At 39.9% G+C, this 20,268-nt stretch overlaps 1 protein-coding gene across 2 annotated transcripts in view; it reads left to right on the plus strand.

Moving 5' to 3' along the window:
• Positions 1-20,268, plus strand: part of fchsd2 (FCH and double SH3 domains 2) — a 76,935-nt gene that overhangs the window by 36,691 nt on the left and 19,976 nt on the right. The window contains exons 9-15 of one of the 2 annotated variants that reach the window (XM_004543845.4): positions 4,113-4,235; positions 5,140-5,235; positions 6,362-6,436; positions 12,681-12,797; positions 12,952-13,056; positions 19,610-19,699; positions 19,920-19,982. In XM_004543845.4, coding sequence (XP_004543902.1) covers positions 4,113-4,235; positions 5,140-5,235; positions 6,362-6,436; positions 12,681-12,797; positions 12,952-13,056; positions 19,610-19,699; positions 19,920-19,982 — 669 coding nt within the window. The remainder of the gene's footprint in view (positions 1-4,112; positions 4,236-5,139; positions 5,236-6,361; positions 6,437-12,680; positions 12,798-12,951; positions 13,057-19,609; positions 19,700-19,919; positions 19,983-20,268) is intronic. The other variant, XM_004543846.4, reaches the window with a different exon arrangement.

The raw sequence follows: 20,268 nt of genomic DNA on the forward strand, positions 1-20,268 counted from the left end.
GAGCTTTGAATCTAAGTTCAGTTTTGGGAAAATGTGTTCCTTTCATGAGTCCACAAAGTCAGACTCCCATTCACTGTCAGTGAAATAGCTGGTAGGGAAATATCACACACGAAAAAGTGTTGATTTCACAGTTTTGAGTCTTCAAAGAAAGTCGCAGCGTTGTGCGGATTTACGATTTGAAAGGGGCTTATGTGAAGAAAAGTGAGCCATGCTAATGTCAACTTAAACCAAATCATCGGTGGGCAGGAAATTATAATTTTCAGCTGATGGAATATCAAAAAAGACATTCTTTTGTCTTTGATCTTTTATTTTAAACTGCTAAGATGATTGAATACAAAAGGTGGTTAAGCCCAGTCTTAATCAGACACAATAATATCTTGCTGAGCTGTTTCAGTTGTGATACTGCTTTAATTATGATCTGTATGAAAATACACAAACAAAAATCCCAGTCTGTAATTCACTTACAGCCTAGCTACTCTGTTGTACAAACATGGGCTAACATGCTCACAGATACAACACATAAAGTAAAAGTCTCGAAACATCATATGTTTCCTTATATTTTGCCTCCAAAGAGCCAGAATTTCTTGGAATTTTTAAAGTGTTCTCGAGCAATAGTTCTCCAGGATGTCTGAAGGTCTTTTTCAAGTTTCTCTGGCTGCTTTTTCACAAATTTTCAGTCCATTACTTTTACTTGACCATTTTCATGAAACATTCAAGCACAAAACAGAACCTAACTCAAGGGATGAAAAGAAACCAATTTTTACATTTTTTAAGCAATTTGTTACTAGTAGTATGTCACAAAACATCATTTGTTCCAGTTTCTTGTGTTGAATCTATTAAAAATGCCAAAGATAACACAGACACGTTAGAGCATTTTTGCTCTAACAAGTGATTTCCAGAGATCTATTAGATGAAAACTTGGCATATCTCAGCATGGTGTGTCAAAACTGCCTATAGCAGATGAACAGTATCTGAAAGTTATTTCTTAAAGAAATGTGAAAAATCCAAACCCAGGACCTGAGAGATGCATCTGACACTTCAATTGGTCTATTCTCTACTGTTCACTAAAGCCTCAAAAGAAGTGTCTCAGTAGAAAGGGTGGCTGTCAACAAACATTGTTAAGGAAGGGAGAAAAAGATGTGCCAAATTTCACAACAACTGGACTGAGAATCAGTAGTCCAGAGTGGAAAATGCACGACAAGTGAGTGTCTACAGCCATCGGTAAAACTGTCATGGTTTGAAGCTGCATTTCAGCCAGTGGTGTTGGGTGTCTTGTTAAAATTTGTGGAATTATAAACATAGAAAAGCATAATGAGATTTTAACCCACTGTGCAGTACTATCTGGAAAGCGTCTGATTGACAATTGCTTAATTCTTCAGCATGAAAAATCCTCAGGCGTGACTGATTATGGTAGTTCTGTTATAGACACACATGTTGGTCTGTTTTACATCTGCAGCTTTATTGCTCTTGTTTTTCTCATTTGTCTGACCATCAGTTAAATGGTATGTACTCAGGATTTCAATAATATTAAATAAAATTTAAGTTTTTTTTCTCCTGTTTCTTGGCTTTTGACTCCTTGTTTATTTCTTCTCCCATCTTCTTTTCTGTCTTCTCTCCTCACTCTCGCATGCTCTGCCTTAGGCGTGCATGAGCATCTATACTACGAGGCCATTCTGAATAATAGATCCTTAGCTTCTTGTGACAGAAGGACAGGACTGCAGGGAAATATGCACATACACAAATATGCGCATGAAAACACACACAGAGAATGAGGGACATTGCTAGAAGGAAGCAAGCTGTCTGTCCTCCCTCTCCTTCCTGTGCTGATTCATTTGTGGTGTTTACCTGAAAATATCAGCACTTGTGAATGTATGAGTTCTCTCTGCAGTTCAAGGAAGGCGTGAAATCTTTTCCATGAATGCATTCCTGTATGCTTTTGGGGCCTTTTCATCTCCATGTTCAACAGATATTGTAGTTATCCCATGAAATGTTTGAGATTAAATGAGTTATAGTGGTAAGAATCGGCTTCCTTCCTTCCTAGGTCATCTGAGAAAAGAAAATGATTAAGTGTGAAATAGATGACTGAAGGATAATAGAATAGTTTCTCTGGGGATGATAGGTGAGGAGACTTGTAATTGATAGCCTTGTTTAGATCAAATCTTCCCTTCATAAATACTGACTGTACTGAGAGTTGTAGTGAGGCTGCGGTAATAACTTAAATCTTATAGGTGAGCCGTCCTTGTCAATGCGACAGCGTTAGTGAAAGGGCAGAGGAAGAACCGACTGCTCAACGTCTCCCTCTGCTGTCAGCAGTATATGCTGTTATTAATGTCGGTCTTTAAAGTTGCCGGCTAGACATTGACACACACAACCACACACCCTCACACTTGCACCTCTGCTGCCCCGTCTGCTCCCCTGTGCTGCCCTTATTGTTCCAACTGATGCAGTCATTCAACCCAAACACAGACACACACACATAAACACACATCCACTGACCATGGTATAGGGACGGACGGGGCTTTTTCTGGAAGCTGACTCACTTCATTTCAACACTACCGTAAATGGATGAAAAAAGGAGGGGAGGAAGAGAAGAAAGGGGGAGGAGGAAATGACCAGAATGATGAGGGAACATTTAGAGAGAAGTCAGCCAGCAACCCACCCTTAATGACATAATGTCCTTGTCAATATCCCATTGTTTTTGAGGCTGTGTTGTGTGTGAATGCTGTGGGTTGTGGGTTTTATGTTGTTTTTTTAAATGTGTTTGTCTGTATAAGAAGGAGACAGACGTAGGTGTTAGCTGGAGGCTGCAGACTTGGCCTAAATGATCCGCTGGTTAGAATAGTGTGTGCACGTTTCTGAGACTTTGGCCAGAGGAGTGCGTGTATGTGTGTGTCTCTGAGCATTTGATCACTGATGTCTGTGTGTGTGTGTGCCTTCTCTGTGTTTTGTTGAATTGGAATCTGAACCCCTTCACCTTCCTCTGCAGCTGTGAGAACACCATCCAAAGAACACACTCACATACTCACTCACACACACACTCGTGTCCCATAAACACATTTTTTTCAGTAAGTCTCTCTTTTTTGCTCTCACCCACTAATACCTTTTATACCTTTTCAAAATGCTCTCCCTTCCCCTCTTCTTCCTCTCCTCCTCCCCTCCGTTAGCCCCGCTCTCTGTCTGTTTGGCAGCGTTGCCTACAGCTTGGCAGCAGTATCCCGGCTGCCCTTAGAAAGGCTGTTCACTTGGACTGCATACTTCATTAAAATGTCTTTACATCCGTGCATCAGAAATGCTAATGTTAACAGTTGTTAAATAAAAACATCTGCGTGGTTTTGGGCCTTCTTGTGACTTCGTTCCCTCCCTCTCACCTCTTTATATTTTCCCACCATCTTTCTCTTCACTTTTTCACCTCTTCCTTTTTTAGTTTAGTGTTTTTCATAAAATCCTTTTTAATGGCCCATGGAAACATGCCATATACTGCATTTAAAGTTATAATATACAGTACGCCATGGGAGGCGGCGATGCGAGTGAGGCGTGTTTGTTTGTAACAGAAGTGGGCTTTGCTATGCTGGACTCTATTTCTGTTCAATTTGACTGTATGTCCTGTATGTATTTTGCATGTTTTGGGGTGTGTTCTAGTGAAATTTATCATAAAATAAAGCTTGAAATTACCTTCCACACAAGACGTTTCCGTTGATTTAGTCCTGCTACACAGTAGCTTATGCAATAACAGAAACAATCATTAACAGAGGAAATTGTCCCACCCAACAAATGCAACAAAAATAACACAAAAGCAAGGGAGCTGTCAATCAGTTATAGTGTAATCTATGGACTATGGACCTCAAATATGATTTTTTAAACATAGACGTGCATCAGTAGATTATGTAACAAAATCACAGTACATTTATGGCTATCTAAACACAAGATTTAATTTGAGTTTACGACAAACTAGCAACGCTTATTCACATTCTGTTCTTTTTGTCTATTTCTTAGTGTCTCCTCCTGATTCCCTTGTCCTCTCTGCTTTATTATTAAGGATTGTGGAATTACATTGAATTCATCCATGCTTCAGTGTAACCCCTGGTTCCTGTCTTTCTCTGTCTGTCTTCTAGGCCTTGGACGGCAGAATCTATGAGCACGTCAAAGACTACCTGGTGGCACTTTGTCGCACTGAGCTTGAGGCCTCCCAGGCTACACACAACACGTATCAGTTCCTTTTGGACAAATCCACCAGGGTGAGTCAGACAATACAAAAATATGCTTTTTGAATCTGTGGTAAGACATTTCTATGGAACCCACTGAAAGTGTTTTGACATTCAGCAGTCTTTTTCTTTCTGTTATTTTCTTTCTTTAATTTCTTTGTGTCTGTCTGCAGTTTAGTGGTTTGCACAGCCACCTCACAAGCAGATCTTCAGTTCTGTTGCAGAAGTAGGCACGAATCATTTTGGGGTTGTGTCAGGAAGGAAATCTGGTGTAAAAATCTGTCAAATCAAAGATAGAGCTACCTTCTGTTGTGACCCTGTGTGAATAAGGGAGCAGCTGTGTGTACCTTTTGTGTGGCATGATGAGGTTTCTATTCTACTTTAACTGTGCAAGAAAGACACAACACAGTGACTGTTTTTGATTAACGCAGCATGTAGTCACAGGCAAATTGTGAAATGTTAACTTCAGGACCCGAACGCATTATCAGGGGTTATTTTGCATGTTGCCATTTTACTGAATGTCACTGTATTTCAGGATTGTTTGCTCACCACATCGCTTCTAGCTGCTTCCTGTGTGGGACAGTTTCTCACTGGTTTCGGGTCTCATCCTAAACTACACTCACACTAGCTTTGGTTTGAATGTTATGTCTTCAGAAACTCGACTTAACTTCTGAACCATATCCCTCTTGGACCGAAAAATTAATCCCTCTAAAGTCAAAATATGAACCCACAAATGTATGCATGAATATGAAACACTCACCCACTGTGGGCTTCAGATGCGGCAGTGGGAAAAAAAATTGTCGTTTGCATCCTCGAAGGGAGCAGAAGCCTCTTCACACATGAAGTTCAACAGACTCTTGTATTGTCGGGTTTACACAGCACCAAACTTGCATGCAAAATGTACTGGATTAAAGATCTCCTTGACGCTTTCTTTCAGATAATGCAGGAGTACAACCAGCAGTTGTTCATGCAAGAGAATCCGGTGTTTCACAAAGCGCACGACTTCCAGTTCCAGCCCAGTGAATGTGACACGGTGAGACTCGCACAACTACACACAGATCTCCTGGATTAATACTCATGTATCACTAGTACTTAGATTGTTTGTACATAAACCTGTTCACAGCAGGACTGTCACTCCACTTCACTTGCTGACTCACTCACACACACACATACATACACACATACGCACAAACTCCCACACACAGACAGCAGCCAGCCATGTGGGCTTTCCTTTCATCCTGTGTTTTCTGTCCTCTCTAATATCTTATGTGTATAAAATGTTGCTTAAATCCTTAAGTTGAGTGATGAAACAGAATTCATTTACCGCAGTTCTGATTTAGAGAGTCACATTAAAACATCTGGGCCTGAGAGACCTGCCAAGTTAAAAATCCGTGAGCCAAAGCTGTGATCGCCCTTTTTTCTCTTGAGATATCTTTGGGCCTTTTGTTCCCAGACTTTGGGGATTTCTTTATGTTAACAGTTTCAGATGGAGTTGCCCAGTTAACTAATGTCTGCTGACAACGTGAAAGATGCATGAATCGGCTCTGTGTTCAGATGTTGCATGTCCGTTGGGAGCGTATCTTTCTAGCCTGGGATTTTTTTTTGTCATTTACGCAAGCTAATTTAATCATTTAAATTCAATTGGTTGCTGAATGCTACAAATATTTTAAATTGTTGTCAAGTGATCACGGTCTGTGTGATCGGAATGGAGCAGTGGGAATCATGCTGTCTCCTCTCTTCTCCTCTTCGGGGACTTGTTAAGTCTTTCTGGCTAAAAAAAGAAATTGCTCTCACTGGACACTGTTTCTAATACCTTTCTAGAGTAGTATCCTTCTCTCCTGTGTCTGAGTCATATTGTGCACTCTCCTTTCTCTACATTTCTCTTTCTCTCTCTGGGTTCTGCCAGTTTCTCCTTGCCTCTGATCTTTTGCCTTGTTTCAAGTGTTCTAACAGTTTTCTCTGTAACAATGTTCTCTTACTTCTTTGTGTCTTCCTGTTCCTGTTCAAGCTTTGCTAACAGTTTTTCCCTAAACTTTTTTTCCACTAATCGCTCCTTGTGTTTGTCTGTCTGTGTGCTTGCACTGCTGCTCTTTGGGTGTGTGGTCTGCGGATGCCTGGATGTCTATTTGTGTGTGTGTGTGTGTGTGTGTGTGTGCCAGACTCTGAGCTCGGTGCAGCAGTTGGTGGACATTGAACCGTCGCCGGTCAGTGCCATGAGAATGACCCTGGCACAGGTAGTCTTAACTGTTGTCAGCATTCCTATCATATTTCTCAGACCATGGCTTATCTGCTTCATTCATACATTCTGTTTATACTGACTGCATCATTTACTGTAAGAAGCTTTCAGTCGGCCATGAGCCAAACAAAGCGTAATAATGCAGTTTAACTTAACACCTCAGGCTGTGATTGATGTTTCAGCATGGCTCTGGAAAAATCTGAAACCTCATACACTCACAGGCTACTTTATTAGTTATACCTTGCTAGTACTGGATAATCAATCTCCTGTTTCACCACATCAAGTGCTCTATTGGATTGCAATCTGGTGACTGTGGAGTCCATTTGAGTACAGAGAACTCACCAGTTCTGTTCAAGAAACAAGTTTGATATTATTTGAGCTTTGTGACATGGTGCGTTATCCTACTGGAAGCAACAATACACAGTTAGGCTGAGGAATTCAAACAATGATCAGCTGGTACTGAGTGTGCCAAGAAAATATTGCCCACACTAACAGTTCATATAAGACAGAATGGATCCATGCTGTCATGTTGTTTACACCAAATTCTGCAATCTGACTGTTGCAGCAGAAATCACGAGCATACCAAGTTTTTCCAGACTTCTATTGTCCAATTTTGGTGAGTCTGAGCCTCAGTTTTCTGTTTATAACGAGCAGGAGTGGCACCTGTTATGGCCTTCTGCTGGTGCAGCTCATCTGCTTTGAGGTTCATACGTGAGTTAAAGCAGTCTAGCCATTCTCCTCTGACCTCTGGCATCAAAAGGCATTTTCTCCCAGAGAACCGCAGCTCACTGGATATTTTCTCTTTTTTGGACAATTCTCTGTAAACCTTAGAGATGGTGGTGTGGGAAAATCCCAGCAGATCAGCAGTTTCTGAAACACTCAGACGAGCCAGTCAGGGACCAACAACCACGCTATGCTCAAATCAGCTTCAGCCGGTCATTTTGACTATGTCTTCATGGCTACATGACTTAGCTGTTGCCATGTGATTGGTTAATTAGATATTTTTGTTAATAAACAGTTAAATAGGTGTACCTAATAAAGTGGCTGGTGAGTGTGTGTTCATAGGCACCCAACAGAGAAACCTTTTTAACCCACAAAAAAGACTTTGCCCTCACTGGTAGCAATCTTTCAATTTAAGTTATATTCCCTAGATTTCTAGCGCATGCTCGGAATGACCTGTTATAGTGAGAAAAAAAAGACAGAAAAATACTTGATTTTTCATAGTTATGCAGACTATTTACGAATGTTGTCACTATGGATCTCCTTGCCTGTGATTATGATGCTTTTGATGATACTTTACATTATAATTTTCTTTAAAAACAACTGTAGTGTCAGTGAGCTGACACTTTTTCGACTCAGTGACATGACAAATCAATGTTAACACACATTAAATTAAACTTTGCTGAACTAGACGCCCAAGTATGACATGCTCTGTTTGGCAGGGACTTCTTCTGTGATCTAACTCTGATTGACAGGCAGACAGTTAGTCAGCTAGAATAACCTTTATATTCCAAGTATCTTGGAGAGCAGTGTGGGCCCATCCCTCTTTTAAACAGAAATTGTGCTCTAACCAGTTGGAGCACCAAGACTTCATACAGCATGGCGGTGAGGGTGAGCAAAGTATTATTGTGTGTTGGGAATAACTGAGAAAAGCAGCTGAGGATGGGCTCAAATCTGACAGCACACTATGTAGTGATAAAACCCAGAGCTCTTTTGTTATTACTGGAAAAGAGTCATGTCTTGTTAATAGTCATTAACACATCATTGTGCTTTATAAATGATCTGTTTTTATATGGCTCTCAGCTTTGTGGCTTAGGGAGGAGGTTGTTGATTTTGGCCTACAGCAGTCAGCACTTTAACCACAGACAATAAAACAATAGCGTATGGTTTGTTTGTTTTTTAGGTTCGATTTTCTCTTTTTACTGAAATACAGCGGAGGTTAAAGAACTTTCACTGCCTGACTTTTTATGGCCATCTGTCACCGTAACAAGACCGTGAGACACTCTGGGATAACCACACAAGTGGCTGCAGATAGGATTATGACATCATCCACATAGTTGGCGTGAGAACTAAAAATAAACATGACAAATATGTGGGAGTTTCTGAATTACATGTTAAGATTTTATCTGCTCAATGCGACTTTGCTTTTGTGCACCAATAGAATAATCAAACCAGAGAATAGAGCGGCAGCTGATGAAATTTTCTTATTTCATATCTAAAAAGGCCACAGTTCACCTGATTGTTACAACTATTCCACCTGACATAAACCTCACAACGACAGCTGACTACACTGAGGCGGTTCAGCCATTACAGGTCTATTTAAAGAAGTTCTTTATGTTTCCTGCATTTTCTAGTTGCTTCATCATAATCAAGCAATGAAGGCACACTTGCTCGATAGCTGAATACCTTTGGTGGCTTTGGCTTCTCATGACCATTGTCATGACTCATCTGATGCCGTAACCTTATGTCATCTTTTAAAATATCACCATACTGTCATCAACATCCTGAAAGCTGATGTGTCATAGTTTAGTGTAATTTTCCTTTACAAATTTGTTATGGGTTCAAGATGTAATCACTGGAAATTGAATGTGTCCTGATTTCCATTCAAAATCATGCTACGTATATCTTACATGATGATTATTGAATTCTTTGTGTCTGCATGTGTAAGATAAGCCCATAAAACATAAAATATGAAATAATACTAAAGCTAACACTGCATTAAATTTACATGTTGTGAATGTAGACATCATATTGTGGTTTACAAGCAACTCTGTAGTTGTACACATACATTTTCTCTGTGCTATTTTAGGAGAACTCAATTCATTCTTTCGCTTTTAACACGCATAAAAAAGCATAATCATAGGCAGGTATTTGCTGCAGTCTGAATGCACCGCTGCTGCTCTAATGCAAGTTGTGTAGAAACACTGGAGTCCTAGGCACCCAGTTCTTTAAAACTCCATTAAAACACTTCACATAGAAATACTGCTGCCTTGGCTAATTTGTGATACATGTGCTGTTCAGCATGATGAATTTTATTAGTTAAGACAGCGATATGTTTCTAAAAACTGTAGAACAAGAGCAAGAGCCCTATTCAGAGAAAAACCTGTGCAAATGCATTAAATCATAAGTCCTAGACCCTTTCTGACATTTTTTTTCTTATAATAATATGTGTCTAAGACAAGAAATGTGTTCAGAATGAGTGAATAACCTGCAAGAAGACTGTATCTAAATGTGTCTGCCTCTTTAAGTCTGAAAAAGGTTTAGATTTTGATGATGACACCATTTTCCCTTATATGTCAGGTCAGTTGTTTATAGTTGTGCCTATTATGGCACCTACAGTCATTGCTAATGTTGTTATTTTCCAATTTATTAAATGATTTAATAAAATAATATTTCACCTTTGTCCATAAAGACATTTAGAGTGCAGGTTGATTGATCTGTTTGGGTGTAACGAGATAATCAGTGTGCAACAGGAAGATACAAAAGTGATGCAGAAAGTCACATGACTCACATGAGCACTAGAATTTATTTGCAGTATGAACAGTCATGTGAAAGGGAGTGGATCTTTTTTTATTTCAAAGATTTTATGTATTATGACATCATAATAAATAATCTGATCCTTACCAGGTTCTAAAATTATTTAAATACAATACCTCAGATGAGTACTCGCCCTCATTCATCAGCTTGTAGATCCACCTTTTTCAGCAATAACTTGAAGTAGTCATTTTCTGCATGCCATTTATCAGTCTCTCCTGTCACTGTGGAGGAACTTTGCAGGTATTTGCACATATCTCTTTCATCATTGTCCTGTTGTATGGCCCCATTTCAGCCAAATGTAGTAAGCTACTAGACAGATGGGCTCAGATTTGACTCTAGAGCACTTTGGTATACAGAGGAATTCATTATCGACTAAGTGCCCAGGACCTGTGGCTACAACACAAGCCCAAATCTTCACTCCTTCACCACCGTGGTGGACAGTGGGTATGAGGTTTGTGCTGTTATGCTGTGTTTGGTTTCATGCTTGGTGTGCATTATGGCCAAACATCACCACTTTGGTCTTCGTCCCAGAAGTCTTGTGGGTTGTTCAGATGCAGCTTTACAAACCCAAGCTGTGCTAACATGTTGTTTTTAGAGAGAAGAGACGTTTTCCTGGCAACCCTTCCAAAGTTATATTTGTTCACTTTTATTATTGTACTGTCATGAACTTTAACATTTAACATGCTAACTGAGGCCTGTAGTATCTGAGATGTAGCTCTTAGGGTTTTTTTGCAGTTACTTTGAGCATTGCACGGTCCGACCTCAGTGGGAATTTGCTAGGACATTCTAGCTGATTGAACTATCTTGAATCTTTTCCAGTTGTGAATAATCCTTTTCTCTGTATAATGATGGAATTGAAATTGTTAAAAAGTGACCATATACATGTTCTCAAAGAGATGGGGAGCAAGAATTGCTTCTTGAGGATCATTGCTGATGTTTTCCTCCTTGGCATCGTGTTACGCACACCGACAGAGTGACAAAACTTCTGCTCTTATAGATGTGCTTACATTTGCTAATGATCGGATAATAATCTGCATTTAATTAGGAACTCCTGGCTGTTACTTAACCTCGTAACTCCTGTGGAAGCAGTAGGGGTGTACTTAGGTTTTCCACACTATTTCTACGTTTTCGGTTTAGCTTTGTCTTTCGAGATGTTTTGTGTTTCATCTGAGCTTGTATTTAAGACCTGGTAAGGATCAGATTTTTTTTTTTTACTGTCCACATAACTGTAGATGCTGGCAGACTATCTGAAATTCAAATTTAAGGAAATTGAGATGCAGGTTCGTGACATGTCATATTCGAGCCACTGTTCTAATCGAGTTTCCTGCCCTCTCCCTTAACTTGCTGCAATTCTCCTGTGCCTGAATGTAATTAAGCTGTAAATCTCCCATGTAATACACTTGGTTTCACACCTATACTTAGCCAGATTTATGCCCTATTGTTACAGAATCAGCACATAATTAATAGAGATGATGTGCATGAAAAGGTATAATTATAATATTGTGTACTTTAGCTGAGGCTAACAGACTTTTATTATCAGATTATGGGAACTCAAACCTCTCAGGTCTGTGCAAACACAGCACTGACGACGAATGTCTATACATGGAAGTCTTTGCAAGATATTTTGCATTGATTTCGATCTGAGTTATCACGAGGGAAGCTGGAGTGGGTCATTGTTAAATTACTAGAAAGTATCCTTTTTGTTTTTCAGCCCCTGCTATGATGCATTTATAATAGATAGAAATGAAAAGATCAAATCTGAGTCATATTTGTAAACAAGTAACCAAAAACAGTCTTTTTTTCAGGGTTTCTTTGGACCATGGCAGACAGCTGTATAATTTGATTACTGAGTCATGTTTTTTGGACCACAATAGCAAATAATTATGATTAAACTGAAAAATCTGGCTTTAAAAATGCAAATATGTTTCTATGAAATCAGCATCAATTGTTTAGAGAAGACTGAATCAAATTAAATGATGTTTTTGTTTTCTTTATTAAAATATTAAGAAATATTTCATCCAACATAGTTAATCTGGATATTGTGGGTGTGTTATTATCAGAATTTGATAGAGTGGCCAAAGAACCTCCCAGCTGTCACCAGATTTTCATTCACATACTGCTAAATGATGCATGATGGGCAGAAGTATGCAACATGACCTTTTCCCAGCGAATCCCCGCCCACTTCAAAGCAGTGACAAAGAACAGAAAGAGAGAAAAAAAAATAGAAATCTTTCATGTGAAATAAGAAAAGCTCTTTGTTAAGCGCATGAGCTCTGGATTCACTTTGGCTGCATGGTTATAATTGATGTCATATGTTTAATTGGAAGGCCATGCAGATTCCTTGACTGACCCTGCGTGTTTTCTGTAGTATATATTTTTTTTAAAAAAGCAACAAAATAAAGTCACATGCAAAAAGTGCTGTCAACACGCACCTCCTCTTCTCTCAATTTGTAGTACACAGAAAAAACACACACATGGTGTTTCACATGTGGTTTTAATAGCAGCTTTTTGTTTCATAAGGTAACAACAGAGCATCGCAACACACACTGTATTAATTACTTGCTATGGAAACAATGTTGCTTTCTTTAGCTTAATTAACAGCCTCTGCGTATTGCACACCTTGAGCTGTTGTTTTTGACACTGTATTTTTGTGTGTTTGCCTGCTGCTGTGGCGTGTCTCTGTGCGGCTGTGTGTGGGATATTAGAGTCGTCAGCTGGAGTCGGAGTCGGGGACGACAGAGGAGCACAGTCTGAACAAGGAGGCCAGGAAATGGGCAACCAGGGTGGCCAGAGAGCACAAGAATATCATTCACTACAAGCGAGTAAGAGGGACACACACACACACATACAGACACGCTCACAAACATTTGTTGCACGTTTTAGAAATGCAACATGTGAATCTTAATCAGGTTAATTTTAAAGTGCACGCACATTCCTGTTCTAATCACGCTCTCTGTTTGTGTGTGTTGTTGTCAGTCTCTGGAGGAGTGTGAGAGCCACGGCTTGCCTCCCACAGAGCAGGGAAGATTAGATCTGGAGATGAAGATCGAAGACACCAAAGAAAACATGCGCAAAGCCGAGGTGTGTGACTCAGATCGTCAACGTTTACTGCTGTCTCAGGGTCTGTGTTTAAATATAACCCTGTGCGTATGGTGTTTGCACTTTGTTCCCATCTTCATGTAGCTCTCTTTCCCAGTGCTTTATTTTCATCTCGTAGTCTAAAGGCACGCAAGGTCAGGTGAAGTGAAAACACCAAAATGTGGGTGAATGTAGCGTGTCAGTTGTTCTATCCTGTCAAAACCTGGGCGCCGCATGGAGCTACAAGGATACAGAGAACAGATGAATAGATGATCCTTTTCCAACAAATGTTCAGAACACAAACTTTGGAAATACAGCGTGAATTTATTTGAGTACTTATTATGGAGCGGCCTGTCACAGAACGTTTTGCAGTATGTGCACTAATGCTGACACATAAAGGAACGAACAGGAAAAAAACGTTTCCAAGAGAGTCTGCCTTGGATAGCAACATGAGATTTATTTTTATAGAAGTAAGAAAAAAGAGAAGGAAAAAATCTGTGATGCGATATTGATATCAAAAATAAGCAGATGTTATTTTCTGTGTTATTACTGTTGTGTACGGGAAGCTTATTTTTCATTGTTTTAATAGGTCTCTAATGAATGGCTAATGTTTGTTGTTCTGAAACACCATGAAATCTGTGGTACACATTTACATAGAAGTACTTAATGTTGCATATCGTTGTAAACGAGTTGAAGTGCTGCCCACTCTTTGGGCTGATGTATTTTGAATTGAATGGAGAGTGAAATTGGCCGTATGCTCTCACTCTGCACACCCTCTTTGACGTAGCAGGGTATATTTTAACAAGCATGGCCCACGAGTTATCGTCACACTTTTGCCAACATAAGATGTGACAGATCATTTATGTTATTCACCTACACAAATCTGAAAAAACTAATTAATTACATCCTTGATGTATGTCATAGCTTACAGTTACATTTCTCTTAATATCCCACTGTTACTACATGCAGGTATAACGCATTGTAGGTTAAAAACAGCTGTAATGTTTTAGATTATTTTATTATATTATAATGAAAATGTTGATACAAGGTCAGATGATCACATATTTTTATTGTTTCTTTGACCACTTTCTCCTCAGGCTTTCAATCCACATGTACCTCTTTCTGTTTCCATCCTCCCACTCTTTTCCCTCTACACACCCTAGCCAGATACTTATTGATTGCGCATCGATTCCCACAGATTGAACCTGTCAACACTCAATGAGATCACTGCACCGTGCGCTATCCTTCTCAGCCTAATCCTCTCTGTTCGCTCCCAGAAGTCTATATTTCTATTCATTCTGCTTTTCAGCTTCATTGCATTTGGCTCATTCTCTATCTAACTTCCTCTTTGGCTCCACACTACCTTTGTTATCAGGCTTTTGCATATTTGGCACCCTCTGCTGTCAAGTTAAGAAACATTTGCTTTGTCGTCATGCATTCGAATAATTTAGCAGCTATCAGTAGCTTGTGATCTCACTTCCCTCAAAATAATTAGAGAATCTTTTCATAGCAAAGTGCAAACATGTGTCCACGTCACCTTTTTTTCTGTGCTTCATCCTCTGTCTTTCTCTCGTGCTTCCCTTTAATTTCTCTTCTAGACCAGCATTACCTTGACTAAGATGGTGAATATTTTATGAGCTCTTTGATACTAATGGCTTTATCACAGACCTCTTATCACAGATTTATAAAGGGAGTGAAAGCAGGGCAAAAGACATTATGTAGGTTTGATGGGAACATTAGCTGTATTTTTTGTATTATTGATGGGAGCATTATCTGTATTATCTGTGAATTAGCTCCATCTTCCTTCCATCAAGCCTTTTCCAGTAGCAATATCAATCACAAAGCCAAGCCAGGCCTATACATTAGTTACACTACCCAAAAATATTAAGGGAACACTTGGTCATCACAGTATAACAGGAAGTCGGTTAGACTTCCTACTTCATATCAGTGTGTCAGGATAGGAAGCATAAACTGGTGCAGGTGAGTGACAACAGGTGTGCTAGAGAGGCAACACTAAGACAACCCCTTATCCCCCCTCGACAGCCAACACAACAAACACTAGGCAGACTTTTGCAACAGCAGCTGGACTACTGAGCAGTTAATTCACAGGATACATGGGTTTTGAAAACAACTTCTCAGGGTTACAGGCTGTTGTTTCGCTTCAGGGCCACACCCTTTTCAGCAGCCAGTAGTGCAACCAGGTATACAGATGTCATTTGTGTGTGATTTCTGTGTTTCGTCTTTCGGGGACTGGTGTATCAGTTTACCCCCTTAAACCTCTCCCTCACCTTACAAGCCGCATGAGTTCAGTCCTGAGATTATTAAGTCTGTCAGGTATAATGATAATACCTTACCTTGATCTTTGGATTTGTGCCTCATCGTGCAACAAGGGTGAACAGGTAACAATCTAGTTTACCACCTCGAGGCCTTGGGGGGATGTTGGTCATTTGGGACAAAAGCTCCCTACGTCCAACACAGCAGACCAACTTCAACAAGTTGTCTCTAGATTCTGCATCCATGATGGGACGGTCAACTCGAGAGGGACTGGAATTCAGGCTCTGCTCGAGTCCTTTCAGCTCAGGGTAAGAGTGGCTGTTCAAATATGCCTGAAGCTGCTAGAGATGCTTACAGCAACCTTTGAAGCCTGGCCATCTGAGGGTTCATCTGGTAGCAGTATGGGTAAACCATGATGACCATATCAAGAGTTGGTCCCTTAGCACGCATTTTTGGGTAATGCAGTTTCCGCATGGTGCCAAGAGTTTGCTGCCCCCTAGAGGGAAATGGCTTGCAGCATGGGACCTGGCATTGGTCTTGCAGGACCTGGGCAGGTCACCTGTTACGCAGGTATATCCATGATGGAGAAGTTATTAAAAAGTGTTTTTCTTTTAGCAGCTGCAACAGTTAGCGAGCTCCATGTACTCTCTTTCAAACCTGTACTTTATGCTGGAAACTTGATGGCTCTGAAGTAATGCTGTGGCCAAATGTGGCTGTTCTACCCAAGATCTTGACATCCAGCCATACTAATGAAGCCATAGAACTTCAGGCGTGCGACCCTCCCCCCTTAGATCAGAGTGGAGGATGCAGTGGATTTTTTGTGTCTATAGATTAGGGAAACACAGAACTTTAGGCACTCAGAGCAGTTCTTTATTAGTTATAATAGGAAGAACACGGGAAAAGCTCTGTCCAAGCAGGGATTTTCCCACTGAGTTGTTGACACAGTAAAACGGGTGTACGAAGTAACAGGTGCACCTGTCCCTTCAGATGTTAGTTGTCAGTGTACCAGGGTTATGGCCACATGAGGCGTTCCACTAAGTGAAATCTATGCAGGGGCATCCTGGGCAGCGTCTTGCACGTCTAAATGTCATTAGCTTAGTAACTTAAGTTTTTTTGTGATGATAAGTTGTTCCCTTAAATATTTAAGTGCTGCATTTCTGAGGAATTTGTGTTTTTCTGGCTAAGCAGTCTCTACGTCATATCATAACAAGCAGACTATCTGGTATGCCTGCTTAAGCTTGCACGATTACAATCAGTCAGTAATCAAGACTGTTATTATTTACTGTAGTTAAAGCTGTGGTTTAAAGCCAGTGTTTACAGTTAAAACAACAACTGTTGAAATGCTTATTGAATATAAAACTGCAGGTGAAACTGTGTCGAAAATAGAAGTTGTGAATTTGAGATAAAACATTATAGCTGCTTCTAATTTTAATGTAAAGGCTGAAAATGTCAGCAAGTTTCCTGTTTTTTTTGTTGTTTTACAGTTTTCTATGAGCATTTTTTTATCACAAACATGAAGCAAAAACCATATATGTAAATTTGTTGGCCCACGGTTTTAGCCAAATCTTTAATTAAATATGCTAAAAAGCCAAGGGAGGCTGGGAGGTTTATATTGACAGGATTATGCATTTTAGCTGTGTGGACATGATTGGAAAAAGCAAGGCCGAGTTTTTTTGTTTGTTTGTTTCTATGATGGTCACAAAAAACTATACAAAATGAAACGCCTCACACTTTTTATAGTGCTGTATTTATTTTTCAGTGTTTTGTTATAGTTTGCACCGTTCAGTCTCCACAGATATCCAATTTTTCTAAAGTGGAATCAGTAAATACTGACAGAAAGGGAAGAGTTATGTATTCTGTGCTCTACAGATGAGCCTGTTTGTGTCTTTCTCTGAAACTGCTTGACAGTTATTACCATAACAAGGCTTAACAGCATAACTAAGTGATATGAATGATTCTTGCTATGATAAAAGACAAGTGAAGATGGTCAAAATATACAATTAAATGCGTTATATATTCTTTTATAAATGATATAGTATGCCCCAGGCTAGCCTGTAATGCGCTGCTGAAGCTAATTAATAAAACAACATGTTCCCAAGATCAGATATCAGGAGAAAACACAGCACTGGGATGAAGGGAACACTTTTGATCTCATTAATTTGTCAGAGAGAGGCACATGGCAGTTGTATTGCATATGCTGTAGGAGATACATACTGTGTGCAGGTCATTCGGACTGAAGCTAATCAGATTAAGATTTTCTCCAATTTCTCTTAATGGAAAATCCTAAATTTTAAAGCTACCAGCTCTTTTATGCTTTGAAGTACAAGTTTAAACCAAAATCTAAAATTCCTTTATTTAAAATAAACGATTATGGGCATTTTTGCTGCTTTCCTATTTATAAGAAGCTCTCAGAGGGGGTGGGAGTGAGAACAGCTGAGGCAAGGGGCTGTTTCCATACGTAGCTGTCGGAGGCTGTTCTCAAACTGCCTCCACTAGACAATCTGGCCTTGTTGACTCACAACATCAGAGCAGGGAGTAGGTTGTGCTCTCAAAAGTATTTCACTACAAGCAAGCAAAACTAACAAGAGTTGGAAAGTTGACTGAGTGGATCTGCTCATATTTTTCTACACTATGTGTATTGACATGTGAGCACAATTGAATAAATAGGGCATAGACATAGCCATGAGTCTCAGCAAACCAACCCAGACCAGTTGGTTTGCTGAGATGATGACAGAATGCACTGTGAAAACTTATAGTACATATAGGGAGTGATTGCAGTGGTCCCCCTGTGCCTTTTATAGTTTAAATAACTCTTCTTTGCTGTTTGTCTATCACAAGGAGCTCACATACCACATTATTGCTTTTATCAGCATAGCTGCTGTTATGTGTTTAAATGCTTGTTTGTAGCACCTTTTGTATAACACAGTTTGACTTCCGTAGAGGTCTTTGTACAAGACGTGAACCCAGAATCCTTAATAATTCAATCATAAATCAATAATTGATTTACAGCTGGACTCCTGATGTTCAGTTCTGCTGGCCAGAGTACTAATGAGCTCATGTCACGGCGAGGTGTCTGTCTGTTCATCCACAATTCACAAAAATCGCTGCTTCTCCTCAGGTATTGATCAGACTTTAGTGCAACTTGCACACAATGATCAGCCGAGTCTCCACCCAAATTGTGCTCAAGGTCAAGGTGACATTTGTCATTTTATGGACTTTTATGGGCTTTTTATTGTGATGGATGGTAATCCAGATGATCTGCTAAGCTACTGATGTCCTGGTTTTCCCTGCGAGTTTTCTATCTATCTATCCTCCATCTATTTTTCTATTTCTTTCAGTTTTGCTAGTATTGATTATAGATGCTCTGTCTGCCTGACTGTGTGCACTCTATCCACATGTGATTTGCACTCACACCATTGGCTGTGCTTCATATTGACTTACATTAATGATTTAGTGCTGCAGCTTTCCTTAAGGAACAGTTGCTAGCAGTGTAATGGCCATTATTTGTCCCCATCTTAGTCTGGTATGTTTATGGTTCAGTAGCAACAGCCAAGGCTGGTGTTTGTTAGGTGCTGCTAACGGAAGGGAAAAACTGAGGCCCATGAAGTGGCTCAGGCCTTTATTGATCAAAGTGTGGGAGTCTGTCTTGACGGCGTGTCTTTCTGTCTTACTCCGTGCCTCTGTGGGATGGAGCTATCAGCTATCAGTCTGCTCTGTCAGCACTGGTGAGAAAGGAAAGAAGCAGGTAATGAAAGAGGAAATTGATGAAAACAATGAGAGACAGAAGGAAAAGGAGACAGGATTAGAGATAAGAGCGAGCTGATGCGAGAGAGCTTCAATGTATATCTCAGGGGTTCCTCTACTGGTGGATATAGCATCATCATCTAATCTCATTAGAGTGCAGCAAGTTTTGATGATTTGTTGCTTAGGAGACTGTGTGACCCAGTTTTTAAACATTTTGGGGTGAAAATTCAGTTTGCATTGAACAGAACTCGTGCAGCTGTCAAGATGTCAAAATGAAAGCTGTGACATGAGTAGAAATGGCTCCTTATGTTTCCTCTAACATACAGCTTCATTGTAATTTCCATCTTTTTCTTTAGGACCTTGCATTTTAGTAATCCCATCGTTTATGTAGGTAGTTGGAGCATTATTAGCATGTTTGCTAATAACCAGTCATTTGTATAGTGTTTTATATCATCCTTTCTTTTAAAGATTGATATTGGACTTTGCAGCCTTGGTACATGTGCTTCTTTAACTTCTTTAACCTCTTTGCTCTCCAAAGACAATAAAGTTGAAAGCTGAAGCTCGGCTGGACCTTCTACGCCAAGTTGGGGTTGCCGTGGATACCTGGCTAAAGAGCGCCATGAACCAGGTGTGTATTGTCAGTGAGTGTTGGGAAAGCATGCAGGTATGCTGTGTGCTCATGTGCATGTCCCTGACCTGTGTGAAGATTTATTTGATATGCATATGGTTGTGTTTGCAGTCATATCTTTGAGCACTTTTTTTTGTTGTTGTTTGTATATTTTGTGTGTATGTGTCTGCCTGTTTGCAATATGTGTATAAACCCCTGACTCTCTCCGTGCATGCTGTAGGTGATGGAGGAGCTGGAGAATGAACGTTGGGCCAGCTACACTTCCCACGACCCCTCACTGTCGGTGAGACACAGCCCCTCACTACATCTGCATTGCAGCTATTTTTTGCCAAGCCAGAACAATTAAACTTGTCTACCACTGGACAAAATTTGGACAAAATATTTAAAATGTATATATTTAAAAGTAGTTTTAAACAAAACATGGGTCCTAATGTTACTACCAGCCTGCAATATCTGTTCTCACTTGGCTAGAAAATGCAATTCCTACACCTACAGGGTAAATAACAAACTATATGACAAAGATGAATGTGCCCACCTACTGGATGTTTAGTGCTTTGGCTGTTGGAGTC

Source organism: Maylandia zebra, linkage group LG14, assembly GCF_041146795.1.
Source record: "Maylandia zebra isolate NMK-2024a linkage group LG14, Mzebra_GT3a, whole genome shotgun sequence".
Taxonomy (NCBI): Eukaryota; Metazoa; Chordata; class Actinopteri; order Cichliformes; family Cichlidae; genus Maylandia; species Maylandia zebra.